The sequence below is a fragment of the Phodopus roborovskii genome, unplaced genomic scaffold, assembly GCF_943737965.1.
Source record: "Phodopus roborovskii unplaced genomic scaffold, PHOROB, whole genome shotgun sequence".
Classification (NCBI taxonomy): domain Eukaryota; kingdom Metazoa; phylum Chordata; class Mammalia; order Rodentia; family Cricetidae; genus Phodopus; species Phodopus roborovskii.
Window position 1 is genome coordinate 2295299 of NW_026126482.1, and position 17114 is coordinate 2312412.

At 39.4% G+C, this 17114-nt stretch overlaps 1 protein-coding gene across 1 annotated transcript; it reads left to right on the forward strand.

The window, feature by feature from the left end:
* Positions 1-8730: 8730 nt before the first annotated feature.
* LOC127229147 (cathepsin R) lies at positions 8731-13218 on the forward strand. The gene is made up of 7 exons (XM_051194156.1): positions 8731-8862; positions 9149-9271; positions 9366-9518; positions 9962-10186; positions 10650-10812; positions 11921-12038; positions 13056-13218. The coding sequence occupies exons 1-7, from the start codon at positions 8737-8739 to the stop codon at positions 13153-13155; spliced, it is 1008 nt and encodes a 335-aa protein (XP_051050113.1). The 5' UTR covers positions 8731-8736; the 3' UTR covers positions 13156-13218.
* The last annotated feature ends 3896 nt before the right edge of the window (positions 13219-17114 follow it).

Genomic DNA, 17114 nt, shown 5'->3' on the forward strand with positions numbered 1-17114 from the left:
CAGGAGAGGAATAGAGAAGAGAAAACAAACAAACAAACAAAAAACCCAACAATGACAAAAGAAGAGATACCATAAAAGAGGGAGCCATTATAGGTTTGAAGAGAAAACTGACTCTAGAGAAATGTCCAGAGACCTACAAGATTGACCCCCAACTAACAATCTGAGCAACAGTGGAAAGGCTACCTTATATGCCCTTCCCTGATAATGAGATTGATAACTAACTTATATGCAATCCTAGAGCCCTCATCTAGTAGCTGACACAAACAGAAGCAGACACCCACAGCTAAGTACTGAGCCAAACTCCTGGAATCCAGATACAGAGGGGGAGGATGGATAAGAAATTGGGGGCGAGACCAGGCTGGAGAAACTCACAGACAGCTGACCTGAACAGGGAGGAGCTAATGGATCCCCAGACTGATAGCTGGGAAACCAGCATTGTACTGACTCAGACCCACTGAACATGGGTCTCAGTTAGAAGGCCTAGGCAGTCTAAGGGACCTTAGATAGTGGAACCAGGATGTGTCCCTGGAGCAAGAAAGGGCTTTAGGAGCATATTTCCCATGGAGGGATACTCCCTTAGCCTAGAGGCAGGAGGGAGAACCTAATCCCTACTCCAAATGACTTGACAGATATTGTTAATCCCTTCTGGAAGGCATCACTCTCCCTGTGGAATAGAGGGGATGAGATGGGAGGGAGATCATTGGGCATGGGAGGAAGGGAGAGGAAACTGGGATCAATATGTAAATTATCAAAAAAAAGTCTAAAAACAATTACAAAAAGAGAATCCACCTTTTTCTTGAGATCACTGTAGTCTTTGAAGCAATTTTGTTGGCGTTATCTATATACCAAAATGTTGTAATAAGAAATAAATCATAAAAACAATGAAAAATTGTTGCTTCCATTATGTACTCCTTGTTGCATTAACTATTTTTTAAAATACAGGCAATAAGTTTAATGTAGAAGTAATATTAAATGTCATTTCTAGAATATTTTCAAATTAAAAGTCACCTCACTGAATTCAAGAAAAATATTCTTATTCATAAACACCATTTAACAATTATTAAGAAAAGTGAAGACAAAAACTGCCATAACATTTTTTACACATGTCAAGCACTAGAGAAAAACAAGTCTTCTAATATAATTACTGAACACTTTAACACTTTATTGGTAAAACGAGGAAAGAGAGAAAGACAAAAATAAAATTACAATAAGGAATTAAGATATGTGAAAACATAAAGAAGATGAAAGAGTTAAAAAACTGATTGACTGATTGATTGATTAGTTGATTGAGTGATTTTGCTTTAGGTAGGAATGTAGACTATGGTGAAGTCAAAACCACTGCAGCTGCTCCTCAAAGAATTCTTCACATGACCTACTCTGTTGTGTTGAAACAAGGAAAAATGGTGATGTTTACTAGAGAAAATTAAAGTGAACAGATATTAAAGAATCATTATAAATACCAGCCAAGAATTGTGACATTATCACCATTAATTCAAGAATATGTAAATGAAATACATTCATAGGAAGAAATATTTTGGTTATAAGATCAACTGTTGATAAATGCCACAGTGTGGATGCCCAAAAATTACTAAGTCAAACGAAGAATCAAGACACAAAATGAGGTACTTTCTTATTTATTTTTATGTATGTGGCATAATATTTTACTGAGATGGTAATGGGTTAATAGTTTTTATCTCAAAGCAAATACTTCAATACTTCTCAAGGCCACATTTGCAAGATTATGCCTCCACTGAAGATCTCTGGTTGCATAGAAAGTCCATTGATTCTAAAGTCAGCCCATGTTTATTCTGTGTAATTCTCCTTTGTCCATCTCTGTAATTCCTGTCTTGCCTTATGAATTTGTACACTTGAAAGTATACTTACAGAAAATTAGTTCTGGAGTCTTACCACGCTCAGTGGAAAATAAGGTGACTGTATTTATAATGAGAGGTGCAGGTATGTGCAATATTAGGGGGTTGAACCAGGAGGCAGTCATCCCCATTTGTGAGAACGTCACAGTCACGGAAATGAAAGCATGAAAGCATTGATGGAAATCATTCCTGATGTATTGCTTATTTTTTTTTCCAGAAGGGACTTACAGATGAAAAACACTGAAATACTCTGTTCTTTTTCCAAGCATTTCACACTACTCCTCTTTTCATTTTATAACTCTTTGATGATGGTTCCCAAACATCAGTAGAATCAGAGCCATCCCAGAGTCATGAGCAAACTCCAATATCTAGATATAATTCCCAAGGACATGATTCAGTAGGTATGGGATACACTTCAGCAATTCTGAATGATGATGTCACTATGTACCATGACCTCATAGGAAGGAATCATTGTGTAGGTGACAAGCTACTTCACATGACTAAACTTACACATGAAGGTGTTCACAATAGTGAGGGTTGTAGATAGAGGGGGCTGGCAGAAGGTTTTCTTATGTGGGACGATAGCGTCAATGGGTGATGTGCCTTCAATCATTAGAAGTGGGAGCTGATTACTTGAACAAGGAGGAGCTAACGGGCCACCAGACTGATAGCTGGGAAGCCAACATGGGTCTGACTCAGGCCCCCCTGAATATTGGTCTCAGCCAGAAGAACTGAGCAATCTAAGGGACCTCAGACAGTGGAGCCAGGATGTATCCCTGGTGCACAAAAGGACCTTGCGAACATATCCCCCATGGAGATCTAGAGACAGGAGAGAAGCCCTAGTCCCTACTTCACATGACCTGTCAGATCTACATGACCCCAACTGGATGGCATTCCCCTACATATGGAATTGGGGTGGGGGGATGGGAGGGGAGGGTGGTTAGAGTGCATGTGAGAGGGCAGAGAGGATAAAAGGGAGGGAGGGAGGGAGGAAGGGAGAGGGAACTGGGATTGACATGTAAAATAATAAATTAAATAAAAAAACATGCTTTAACTCTAAAATTTAAGTTCAAGGACAAGTTACTGGGGAAAAGGATTTCTAATTTTGTTTCCACAGAAAATGAAAAGCTGTGGATTCCTTCCAGACTAATGTGGTTTGATCAAGCCAGACTGCCTGAAACAGAGTACCAGGTGATCCTACATTCAAAACAGCTGGACAAAGCAGCCTTACAGACTACAGCCAGGATTTCTGCATCTTCTTAGAATCCCCCAAGGCAGCGCCCCTTACCAGCAGGAAGTAGTTTGGAAAGAACGACGCCCAAATTCCCAAATATTGTCTATAAATGTTTGTTTTTATTTAAATGGACTTGGTTATATAAAATATATAGGTAGATAGATAGATAGATAGATAGATAGATAGATAGATAGATAGATAGTTAAATAAGTGGGAGCTGAGCCAAAGCTCCATCACCCTCAGGTCTGACCTGGTCTTCATGATTTGCTTGATGAACTGAGAGAGCTCCCAGCTCCAAGAGAAGCAGACTGTGATTCTCAAGGCTCTCCAGGGTTAGAGTCTAAGTCTCTGAAACAGTGTCATGTCCATTTCATGAAGGTCTATGCTTCCCTAGTGGAACACTGGAAAGGAATATCAAAGTAAAGTGCTCTATAGAGAAAATTATTCTGAGAAACTTCCTAAATCATAACCAGGAAGACTAATGAGACATAGAAACACGCACAGGGATGACACACTCTTGCACTGAGGCAGAGGTCTTTGCATTGCATAAACCCATGTAGGGAGATTTTATTGCCAAAGACAATATGCTCCATAGATGCATACTATTATGGAAAAATAGAAACCTCTGTGTTGAAGGGATTTGGATTAATATGATGTACAGGAACTTGCTGCAGATGAGTAAAGTTGGATAGACTTCACCTGGGCATGCTTGGAAAGGATCCTAATCACATATAAATGGTGCTCAGATAGAAATAAAGATGGTCTGTGCTTCCATGTTTAATCAGAATTGCTGTTAGAAAAAGGATGATACAAAGATGTCAACAATGTTAGCAGACACTTGGAACTCTGATTTTAGTAGAGCCAAGTCTTATTTAGCATATTCTGAAAATAATATTTATTTCAATCTCTTATGGGCATAGTGGTACCCTATACTCTCTGACTTAAACATCCTTCACTTTGGGCAGAGCATGGACTATATGGAGGGACATCTAACACTAAAAGCCTTTTCAACAGCCATATGGAAACCAACTACTGAAGAAGTGTCTGAAAATAGATACATTTATAAAAATAATTTAAATGGAGTAAACATACAATATGGCAAATAGAGATCATAGATATTCAAATAAATCCCTAGTGTAAAGAATGGGTTGAATATTTTTGAGTATTTGCCAGGGTATGGCTTATTAATGAAGACCTCTCATATTATGATATAGAAGAAAGAGAAATACGGTTCTTCATTGGAAGTTTCCTTGCTACTGGTCAGTGTTCATAATGCTTGGAGGGACTATGAATGCTATCTGAGGAAAAAGTCATCATTGATATCACTTTGATATAAAGTCTGAAATATACAAGGAAGATCTCCCTGTAAAATATGCTTACTAGAGGAATAGTCTCAGAACTATTAGGGTTATAACCAACTACATTTTATTGTATGAAAGGACCATTCTGTGAGATGGATCCCATACCTGATACCATTATTTAGAAAAGTTGAGACAACCTAGATCACAGGCCTGGGGAAAACCTACTGCTATTATTCTGCTAAAAGAGAAAAGCAATAGAAGACTCCAATGGTCATATTGTTACACCCATTGACTAGTACGTTAATCAACCTGTGTTAGAGAAGCTTCTTGCTGTAGATGGCAACCAACATGGAAACCTACAACTGAACAACATAAAGCAACTGGAATAGTTCAGAATGAGTGGTCTTGAGTGGGGTATCTTTATCACATCCCTGCCACCACTCTCAGAGGTTCATGTGGAAGAGAGTCTGGGGAGATGGAGATGATAAATTGGTTTTAAGGAAAGAGCATTTTCCAGACAAAACTAGCCTAATGCACATACGAACGTCAAGCCTGTGACAGTATGCTTCACTCCAACACAAGCTCAAGCTGACAACATCCTAATACGAAGGAGAGGAAATGAGCATAGCACTCTAGCACCCCACCAATAGTGAACAATAGTAAAGACACCATTTTCAAACTATAGCTGTCTGGAGCAGGAAAGTCAGATTTGTCCAAAGACTTGACACTTGGAAGGTGGAAAAGAAAGTGATACAAATATAGAACCAAACCAAACACCCAAAAAGTTCAATAAAATGATTCCTAATGAAATTCTGTTGTACTTGGAGACCAGACCCTAATGTAATCATCACTGGAGAGGCTTCATCCAGAAAGTGATAGAAGCGGATGAACAGACCCACAGCCAGGTATCAGGAAGAACAGGGGATCCCATGGGAGAGGGAGATGAAGGACTGTAGGAGACAGAAGAGTCAAGGACACCAGAAGAACACTACCCACAAAATCAACTAACCAATGCTCCCAGAGAGGCTATATAGGTCTGACATAGGTCCTCTGCATATGTATTATGGTTGAGTAGCTGGGTCTTCTTGCGTGATCCCTAGCACAGTGGGAGCAGGGACTGCCTTTGACTCTTTTGCCTGTACTTGGCACCATTTTCCTTCCACTGGGTTGGCTCATCCATCCTTGATATGAGGGTATGTACCAGTCTTATTGTAACTTGTTATGGTATGTTAAGTTGATATCCATGGGAGATCTGTCTTTTGCTGATAGGAAACAGAGGAGGAGTAGAACGGGGAGAGAGAGCAGGTGGGGAGGGGAACTGGGAGGAATAAATAAGAATGAATTAAAAATAAATAGGAATTCTAAACAGTGTAGCAAGCAGAAGCTAAGCATAGCATAGAGGATTGTGGGTAATGAGTAAGAGCTGACATCTCTACTTGGGGTTTTTCAAATTCTCTAAAATAGTCCCATGTGATCCTCAAAAATGTTTTTCACTGTTTCTGTTACATTTGGCAACTTATTGATTAGTTTTGGATTTTATGTACATTAGGAAGAGTAGGGTATAGGGTTTAGATACATGATATATTTCTTCCCTGATCTGAGGAAACCAACAAATGCAATAATCAATGGATAAATCAAATAATGTATTTCTGTGTCATATGATATAATACAACTGGAGAAAAATGTGATAGTCATTATTTTGAGGTATTTTACCTTTTAATGATTCCATATTTTAATACTGGCGAAAAGACTTTACTTTCCATCAGGACTCTTATAAGGAAAAATATTCAACCAAGTAGCCACCCAGACAACATGGAAGGGTGGGTGTGTGCTAAGGTAGGGGAAGGACAGTATCAAGTTATGATTTGGTGTTCAGAGCTATCTTTACTATAAGTCCTAAATATCTCCTGTTGCTTATTTCAAAACAGTGTGGGTGTCTCTAGGGCACCAGGATATGTCCTGAAATGATAAATATAAGACCTTCCAGATGAAGCCTGTGTTGCCATAATAGAGTGGCAGGTAAGATGGTGCCTCTAGATTGTGGCTCAATTTGGTTTCCAAAAGAAAAGACAGAGACTTTCCAGAGATCCCTCACAACAGATCGTTTACTTTCCCTCCTAGGGCTGGGCCTTAAACTTTCTTTATATAGAATCACCTAAAGATCCTAGTGATATTTAGCTGTGTTCTACCCTGACAGAGGGAAATTGTATCTCAGGGTCTGTGTTCTCACAGGATTCAACCATCCTGTGGTTGAACCAACCATAGCTATGGACTATGCACAAAATAGAATGTAGCCTGAGCCAAGGATGGTAACCAAACCTCCCATTCTAAAGTGCTAGGGTAAAACACAACGCAGCTTTGCCAGGAAATATAATCAACAAGTAAAATTATCAGGAACTATGTGATACAAAGTCTATATAGTATGGCTGGCTAATAATCTCTGACAAGGTGAACAAAATCAGATTTCCAAAGTCTGCAGAGGAAGCCCAAACACACTCCAGAGGGAAAGTCCAAGATCATATCTCAGAAAGAGCCTGAAATAGGAATGCCTGGAGGCCTAACCCAGTCGCCAACACAACAAATCAAAAAGAGGACATGGTTGAGGGGCAGGGTCAACTGTCTAGTTGGGATTTAAAGCCTGAGAGAGGTGTTGCTGAACCAGGTCCCGAGACTTCAGCAACAGTTGAAGAGTTGAGTCTGTGAAGTAAACTGAGGCAGCAGCGGTCCCCACAGTTGAGGCCCTGCCACAGCCAAGACGGAATCTGAAGTCATCCTGGAAGGGAGCAGGGAGGAAAGGCAAGGAAGAATCCAGTTTCTTGTTGGCCAGTTCCAGGTTTGTACAGTACCCATTACGTATCAAATCTGGGTGTTTCCACAGAGATTGACAGCAGGTGCTGCGCTCACCGGTAATCATCAAATGTCACATCCTGGAAAATAGAAATTGTCTCTTGCCCGTAACCCCTGGTCATACCTATTTTCAGTGTATGTGCAGATGTAGTAATAGTGGTAGTGCCAGTTATCGTCATCTTCGTGGTCATAGTGGCAGGTGGCATGTGCCAAATCAGGTCTTACGGGAGTGTTGCTTTAGAAACCCAGAAAGTCCTGAACATGAATTGCTATAAGAGATTGTCTATTGTACTCATTCACTCTTGTCTCCTCCTCCTTCTCTTCCTCATCCTTCTCCTTTTTCTCCTCCTCCCTTCTCCTCATTCTTATTCCTCTCTCTCTCTCTCTCTCTCTCTCTGGCTTATTCCAAGACAGGGTTTATTTGTGTAGTACCCTGGCTGTCCTGAAACTAGCTCTGTAGACGAGGCTGGTCTTGAACTCACAGATATCAGCCTCCCTCTGTCTCTGAAGTGCTGAGATAAAGGCATGCACCACCACTGACTGGATTCTATGATTTTTTTCCATGTGATACCATTCTAATTCAAGTTGTAGGGTCCATGCTACAATGTGTTCCACTAATCGGGCGAAGGCCTAGAGATTTAAATAAAAGACAAGACAGCGGGTCATTCATGCAACAGGAATGCTGGAATGCCGAATGCAGTTTATTGAGGGGAAGGAGCAGGCTTATACAGCACAGTAGAAAACAATCAAGGGCCAAGAATGCAAGTTCTCGGGCTTAGTTCCTCCCTATCAGATGTGTGTTAGCAAATTAAGAAGAGAACCAAGAATTACTCTGGTGAAAGATGTTCCCGCCACAGCTTCAGGCTTGCTCAGGGTGCCTCAGGGGTTCATGCAGGGCCATACACAGGTAGTGAGTGGGAAGTATGATTGCATGGTCGCGTGGTCCTAAGTGAAGGGCAAAAGGAACACTATCTGTGATTTTTTTCTACATTCTTTATAGAGGAAATTTTGCAAAGTTTTCATTCAAGTAGGGAAGATGTAAGACAAGCCTGTAGTTGCTGCATATAAAAAAGGAATATGACACCATGTGGCCTGAACTTAGGGATCACATTGAAATTAGGATCCAATACTACACAACAGAAGTTTTGCTTGGTAGGAATTTTGAGTCAGCGATACCCTAAATCCATGTTTTGTTTTAGCTTCCATTCCTCACTGTATAAGGAGATCTCTGTTAATAAGATGCAGTAAAACTGAAGGTTTGATTGCAAGAATCCTGGTCATGTGCTCTTCCTTTTACACTGGGTCTGGTAAACATCAGTGGCTGGTTTAATCCAAACACATCCTCAGTCCTGTTTGGGATAAGAGTTCAAAAACTTTTATCAACTATGGATAGGTAATTTCTCAGAGAGGAGTAAGAAGACATTTTATAAGTGTTTGTAGTCCCGTCTTAATACTTTTCCTCTCTGTAGGTTTTTATTTGGCCATGACTCATGTGCTCTTCCTGGCCATCCTTTGCTTGGGAGTATTCTCAGCGGCTACAACACTCGATCCCAGATTGGATGCTGAATGGAAACTGTGGAAGACGAAATATGAAAAACCATACAGCCCGGTTGGTAACCTGGAAACTGTCCAGAAGAACCCCAGAGTGCATTGCTATCGCTGTTGCAATGGTAGAACCAAATTAGAGATAGCAGATCCCCCACCACCACTGATGACATAACCATGATCGTTGGGAGCACAGGGTAGCCAGATCCCCCCTTTCCTTGCTATGTGGAGACTGTGTGGCTATCGTGTCCCAGAGCAGCTCTCCTTGGGCTCTGATCACCTGCAGCAGCGAGGTCAGCTCATGCAGGTGTTTAATTAGAAAAAAAGTCACGCACTCTGTTCTTACCCAGGAGGAAGAAGCCCTGAGAAGAGCAGTATGGGAGGAAAACATGAAAATGATTAAACACCACAATGGGAAGGATGGCCTGGGTAAGAATGGCTACACCATGGAAATAAACGAGTTTGGAGACATGGTGAGTGTGGCGTGGATTGCTTCATGCTGTGTTCTCCCGAGAGCCCTTCATGGAGTCTTTTCCCTTATAATCATTTGTGTGCTTTTCCTTGAAGACTGATGAAGAGTTCAAGGACACGATGATTGGTTCCCCAATGAAAAAGCACAACACGGGGCGAGGCCTCTGGAAACGTGATGTTGGTAACATTGTTTTCCCCAAATCTGTGAACTGGCGAAAGAAAGGCTACGTGACTCCTGTGCGGAGACAGGTACATTGCCATGTGCCCATTTTCTTAAAACACATTTAAGAGGAAAAGGACCTGGTGTTTTTGTGTGCACATTGAGTGCGAAGAGGCATGAAGTACATGTTTTAAAAAACACTTTTTCGTCTTTGAATTCTGCATGATTTTACAAAGTATATTAATCCTAGAAGCCCATCACACACTCTTTTAACCCCCACCCTTCTGCCTGTAGAATTCATGTTCTTCTATTGTCATTAGTGACCCATAAAACCAATTGGTCTTGTTCAAATGTCCATGCATGCGTCCATGACTGGGGCATAAGCAAATTGCCAGCAGTCATGTCCTTCGGGAGACTGATTATCTCCTCCCAGTCATTCATCTACTTCTTTAAAATAATTTCATGAAGTAGAAAGCTGTCTCACTGTGCTTGGTATTGGTTTGAGGATGGCCATCTTTTCTTCCCTGTTCAGGGCAACTGCAATTCTTGCTGGGCATTTTCGGTGACTGGTGCCATAGAAGCACAGATAATCTGGAAATTAGGCAAACTCACCCCTCTGAGTGTGCAGAACCTGGTGGACTGTTCTAAACCTCATGGCAACAACGGCTGTGATAGGGGTGATACATACAATGCCTTCCAGTATGTTTTGCACAATGGAGGTCTGGAGGCTGAGGCAACCTACCCATATGAAGGAAAAGTAAGTGGGCATCCTATGTTGTCATTTCATCTCATCTTGGAGTGTGGGACAATTGTAAAGAAAATCCACTGTCTACAGAGCTCAAATCTGGTAGAATTGGTAGAATCTCTCTGTTCATCATAAATTCTGTCATTAGATTATCTACATTTGCATAGCTTCCTGATGAAATGATTCCAGTGTATCTCTGTTTTTGTTCACATGAATAATATTCAAACTATTGTACATACAAAACAGATTTCTCCACCATTAAAATTTCTTATGCATAGGAAGACCAACTGGTTGTCATTGAAGACAAGATAACCTATTCTCAGTGGCATTTCCTTTCATGGGATGATTTACAATAGCCCAGATGTGAGTGTGCTCAGCTGCCAAAGGCAGAGTGTTGTGGTTGTGACTCTTGTTCCCCAGGAGTTGGGTAGAAGTAACTGGATCTCTGACCTGTTTTTCTTTTTTTCTTTTAAAGGAAGGACCATGCAGGTATAATCCACAGAATTCTATTGCTGAAATCACAGGATTTGTGTCACTCCCAGAAAGTGAGGATATCTTAATGGTTGCCGTAGCAACTATTGGGCCCATCTCTGCTGGAGTTGATGCTTCCCATAGCTCATTCAGGTTCTATAAGAAAGGTGCATATTTTTTTTTTCTAGATAGGAAAAACCTTATGACATCCCTACACCACAACATGGTTCATGGTTTGGCATTTATGTATAAAATGTGATGTGGATAGTTGATTTTCTGGTAGTTTATTCCTTTGTATATAATCATCATGAGTGTAGCTTTTCACCTGATGCAACCCCCCACATGCAAGTTGATGTGTGTCATAATTAGTAAAATTTATTGGTTAGCTAACTTTTCATCTAGCCTCCATTTCATGGATGTTTTAGGTATTTATAGAAATTGTTTAGCTGAAATTAAAATAAGACAGATTTTGAATTAAGTAATTTATCTTCTATGAGTTTAATGTGGCATGAGAATTTAATAACAAAAAAATACAAGATTCCAAGGATCTATCTTATTAGCAAGTAGACAAGTGTTTATCAACATATCTGTGCTGATTAGAATAGTTTCCTTCTGTAATTGCAATGGAGAGGGGGAGCAGGGACCTGTTAGTTGGAAACAGGTCTCACACATAGCTAAGAAATGTAATCAGTAAACTAGGACCTGCTTATGGAGAACAGGTTTCACACACAGTTAGGAAGTGTAGTCAGTAAAACTCCAAATGCACGGGAGAAATTTTTTTCCACTGAATGAAGAGATAGTGCTAAACTGTTGGGAATAAATCCCAACTATGTTCAGAAAGGAATAAGCTACAGGAAGAATCTACAGCAAGACACAGCCAATTCATTCAGAAGATTATAACACCAAATGCAGCTTCTGTATTGGTTTATCCATGAGAAGAATCCTTAATTCATCTGAGTTACCTTGTGATACGATAGCTGTATAATTACTGTGTGATCTTGCAACTTGTAGCACTTTGCTTTTCTGTGAAACTCTATATTAGTATTCTTGGTAACCATTTATCAGTTCTTTATTCTGATAGTAGTTTACACAATTTCAGAGACCTTTGAAATGCCTCCCATTGTTGGTGCTCACAATCACATCTGCTTCTGCTTTATTTATTATTAGTATTTTATTATTTATTTATTCTTTTTATGTATTATTATTTATTCATTATTATTTGTTATTTATTATTACTTATTTATTTCTCACATCTGCTTCTGCTTTATTTCTCAGGTATTTATCACGAGCCAAATTGCAGCAGTGATTCTGTGACTCATGGAATTCTGGTGGTTGGCTATGGCTTTGAGGGAAATGAAACAGACGGTAATAACTACTGGCTTATAAAGAACAGGTATACATTGCCAAAAAAAGATATATTTGAAATTCCAAGGCCTTGAGAGATGAGTCAGTGGTTAAAAGCACTTGCTGGCTTTCCAAAAGAATCATAAAGGAATTGCATGCAGTCAGCAGTTAGATGCATAGCCTAAAACTTTGTGCCTTTTAAGGTGAGCAATGTCTGTCCTTGATTTCACATGTCCATGCACGAGGTTAGTTGTACATGTATGAATGTTTGCCTGTCTGTGGATACATGAGTAATCAAGTGCACATGTGTAGAGATCTGGTGTTAACATCAGCTTTTTATTTATGCAACTTCTATACTGCAATGGTACACCTTGCTGATCTAGGAGTTCACTGTCTAGTCTGGCTAGCCAGCTTGGTCCAAATATGTTCTGTCATCCTGACTTGAGTTATGAGCCCAATGAAATGTCAATCTCGCTTTAATGTGGCTTTGACATTTATCTCCAGTCCTTAGCCTGTCAACCTTCCTACATCTTGACTGGCCTATGCATACTGTGTGATGCTAATATTGCCCTTATGTCACTGGTCTCTTGTGGGTCAGGGTCATGTTGGTGCCATTGCTTGTCTAAAATCAGACACATGTCTTAATTTTGAACCATGTATATATGGACAATCATTCTTCCCATTCTCAACTGTGGATTTACAGTTCTGCTTGAGGTGCTTCTTGGTGTTCAGGAATAGATCCTCTTATCTTTTCTGATCCTTCTGGTATGTGGGTCTTTTGTCAATATATATAATGTATAATGTAGGTAATACACACACACACATACATATATGCATATACACAGATATACACATATACACATATATGCAAACATACATATACACATATACACATACATACATATAAACATGCATCCATATTTGCATATGCACATATGTTCATAAATGCATATGTGCATACATACATGCATGCATACATACACACACATATATATGTATATTATATATGATAAATCCAACATGCAATGATCTTTCCACTAAATAGAAAACACATTTTTCTTTTCAGCTGGGGTAAACAATGGGGCTTGAATGGCTACATGAAAATTGCCAAAGATGAGAACAATCATTGTGGAATTGCTTCATTTGCTCTCTACCCCACTGTGTGAGCAGCCTGATGGCCACAAGGAAGCACTTGACTAGAGATACCATTTCCAGAGGAGTGCTATTCACTTCTTGGTGACCACCCTTTAATGGTCATATTCAAAAGTTGTGTCCCTGAAGAGCTACCTTGCTTTGTGAATTTTGGGATCTTTCAACTATTTAACCTTATGACCACTCTAACTAGTTGCTCTAACTAGTGTATGTTTATCATTCCTGCAGAAACTTACTAGTAGATTTAATGGTTTTGCAAATAAAATAATTTAAATTCAAATATAATTTCTAGGTTCCTTCTCTTTTTTCTCAGTGATTTTTTTGTGGTCAAACTTGAAATTCATTGACTTCAATAAAGAGTGTTATTATGGTGTTCATATGATTGTGTGGGTGGATCTATGATGATGGGTGGTATTCAACCATTGGCTGTGGTTTGCTGATAGAGTTCTATTTATCCTTATGAATCCCAGACCTGAATGACTATATGATAATTTCTAGATTTGAGATTTTGAGCTGACACAAATTCACTTAATCTCAATTCTTGGCCCATTTGTGTAGTACAATGATCCCATGTGCTCCTCCAATGCATAATTCTGGGCTGTGACTCTCCATTGTCACTACTTCAACCCTGTAGTAGCTTCCTTTAGATCCCAGAAACTACAACATGCCTCTGATAAATATAACATAGTTGCTGATAAAGATCTTAAAATAGATAGAATTCTTTACAGGTTGAATGAAGAAATCAATGAAGACAGAAACAGTGAAAGGAAATAAATGGAACATTTCAAGGCCTAAGAGTAAAGGTAGGACAATAAAGAAAATCCAAGTTGAGGGAATTCACTCAATGAAATTTTTAAGAATTCAAACACAACTGTCTGAGGCAAGACTTAACAACAGATGATGAGGGATGAAAAAAGAATCACAAGGAATTGAAAACAAGATGAAAAAAATGAATAACCCAGTAAAATAAAATGTTAAATTAAAAAAAATTCCAGATACAAATAATCCAGGGATATGAGACACCATCAAAGGTACAGACAATGTTTTCAACAAAATCAAAAATAAAAATTCCTTAACCTAAAGAAAGAAGTGTACAATATACAAGAAACATATAGACCACCACAAAGACAAAATTCCCCTCAACAAATGATAACCAAAAAACTAAATGTACAGAACAAATAAAGAACATGAAAGGCTACAAGGGGAAAATACCAAGTAACGTACAAACACAGGACGATTACAATAACGCATGATTTTTCAATGGAGACTATAAAAGACAAAATCCCCTGGGAAGACATTCTACAAACTCTAAGAGCCCTCAGATGCCAGCCCAGACTACTACATCCCTGAAAACATTCAGTAGAAAGAACAGTATTTAATAATTTCAAACTTAAGCATTATCTATTTAAAAATACTGTCCTACAGAAGGCAGTAGAAGGAAAACTTCAACTAAGAGGTTAAAAACAAGCATGATAAAGCAAAGACTAAATAATCCCACACCTGCAAATAAAAATGAGGGGGGACAAATGTAAACAAATCTACAGGAATAAATAAGAACTGTTTGTTGATAACCCCTAGCATTAATGGTCTCGATCCTCACTCGAAAAGAAACCAACTAGTAGAATGGATGCAAAAACAGGATGCAACCTTCTGCTACATCCAAGAACCATATCAAAGACAGATATCACCTCAGGGTAAAGGATGGAAAAATATACTCCAAGAAAATGGAGCTAAAAAGGCAGCTGGTAGAGCCAGTTGATATCTGACAAAATAGAATTCAAACAAAAACTAATCCAAAAAGATAGAGAAGGACACTAACACCTCAAAGGAAAAGTTCTCCAAGTGGCCATTTGAATTTTTAATACCTATGCACCAAACACCCTGGCAAGAAAGTTCATAGAGATTACTACTGCTTAAAACACATATTGATCATGATACACCGATAGTGGGAGACTCTAATGTCCCACTCTAGACAATAGGCAGGTCACCCAGAAAAAGACAAAAAAACAACAACAACAAAAAAAAATAAAACTAAATGGAGCAATGCTAGAGCTAAGTGACAATGTAAACGAAATGGACTGAACAGATATTTATAGAACATTTCACACAAACACAAAAGAATATACCTTCTCCTCTATACATCACAGAACCTTCTTCAAAATTTACCCCATCCTTAAAAAACAAAGCAAGTCTCAAAAGATATACATACAGATAAATGAAATAACAGCCTGTTTCCTATATGATCACCATGGATTAAAGGTGGGTATCAATGAAACAACCGAAGGCTTACCAACTCACAGAAACTGGAAAACTTATCATTGCATGAACAATGTGTCAAGACAGAAATTATTGTAGGGAGCCGTCCCTGCATTCTCCATTACAAGATGGCACCTGCATCCGGCAGGCACCGAATGGTAAACAAGCTAGTGCGCAGGCGCTGGGTAACTTTCCATCCCTTGGGCTCTGCCTCTCCCGTGGCATCATATGGGCCGATGGGCTGCAGCCAATCAGGAGGTGACAGGTTGTAAACCTATATAAGGGTCGGGTTTTGGATGTTTGGCGTCTCCGCTCTGTAAGCTTATGCTCTCCCTCTCAAGATGCATTAAAGCTTTACTGCAGAAGGATCCTGAGTGTGCTGCGTCGTTCTTTCTGGCGTGACTCAGACAGGAGAGGATTGGGTTGAATTTCCTGGTGTTCATCTGTCTAGGTTGTAAGTTATTTCTCCCTGAATAAACATCTATTCGGCCTATTTGTTTATCTTGATCCTTATTTACCGAGTTTATGAAAGAAATTAAAGACTTCCTAGAAATGAAGGAAAATGATTCCACAATACTCAAACTTATGGAACACAATGAAGATCATTCTACATTGTTCCTAAACTAAGTGCCTACATTAAAAAAAAATTGTAGAGATCTCATGCTATCAACTTAACATCACACCTGAAAGCTTTATAACCAAAAGAAAGAATCACACACTAAAGGAGTAGATGGCAAGAAATATTAAAACTCAGGACAACATTCATAAATTAGAAAAAAAGTCCTCTTTATTAATGAAATGAAGAGTTGGTTCTTTGAGAAAAATTAATAAGTTTGAAAAAATCTTATAAGCCAAACAATGCCAAAATAATAGAAAGGCAGAGAGAGAAGTTCTAAATAAAATTAGAGATGAAAATGGGTGCATCACAACAGATACCAAAGAAATACAGAGAATAATAAGGACACATTTTAAGACCATGTATTCCTCCGAATTTAAAATCTAAAATAAACGGGCAATTTTCTTGATACATACCACTTACTAAAGTTTAAATCTTTAAAATTTATTTATTTATGTATTTATTTTACATCCTGGCCACAGTTTCCTCCTCCAACCCCTTCCATGAAACACTCCCCTCCTACTGTCCTCCATCCATTCCTCCTCTGTTTCTGTTCAGAAAGGGGCAGGTCTCCCATGGTTATCAACAAATCCTGGCATAACAAGTTGTGGAATGATTAAGTACCTCTCCTTGTATTAAGGCTGGGCAAGGCAATCCAGTATAAGGGACAGGTTCCCAAGGGCCAGACAAGAGTTTAGGGGCAGCCCCTGCTCCTTTTGCTGGAAGCCCCACAAGTAGACCAAGTGACAACTGCCACACATATGTGCAGGGCCTAGGTTGGTCTCATGCAGGCTCCCAGGTTGTTGGTTCACACTCTGTGAGCTCCTCTGAGCCCAGGTTAGTGGTTTCTTTGGCTTTCCTTTGATGTCCTTCACCCCTTTGGTACCTACACTCTTTCCTCCCTGTCTTCACCAGGATTTTCCCAAATCCACCAAATGTGGCATTTCTGGGTCAGGTGCAAACCCGTAGCAAGGGAAAATGCCACAAATCTACAAGAATGACCCCAACCAAGACTCCTATCAATGGTGGGCACATAACATAAATTGTCTATCTACGGTGGTCAGATTGGTCAGTACATCGATTGTCATCAAAGAACTTTCA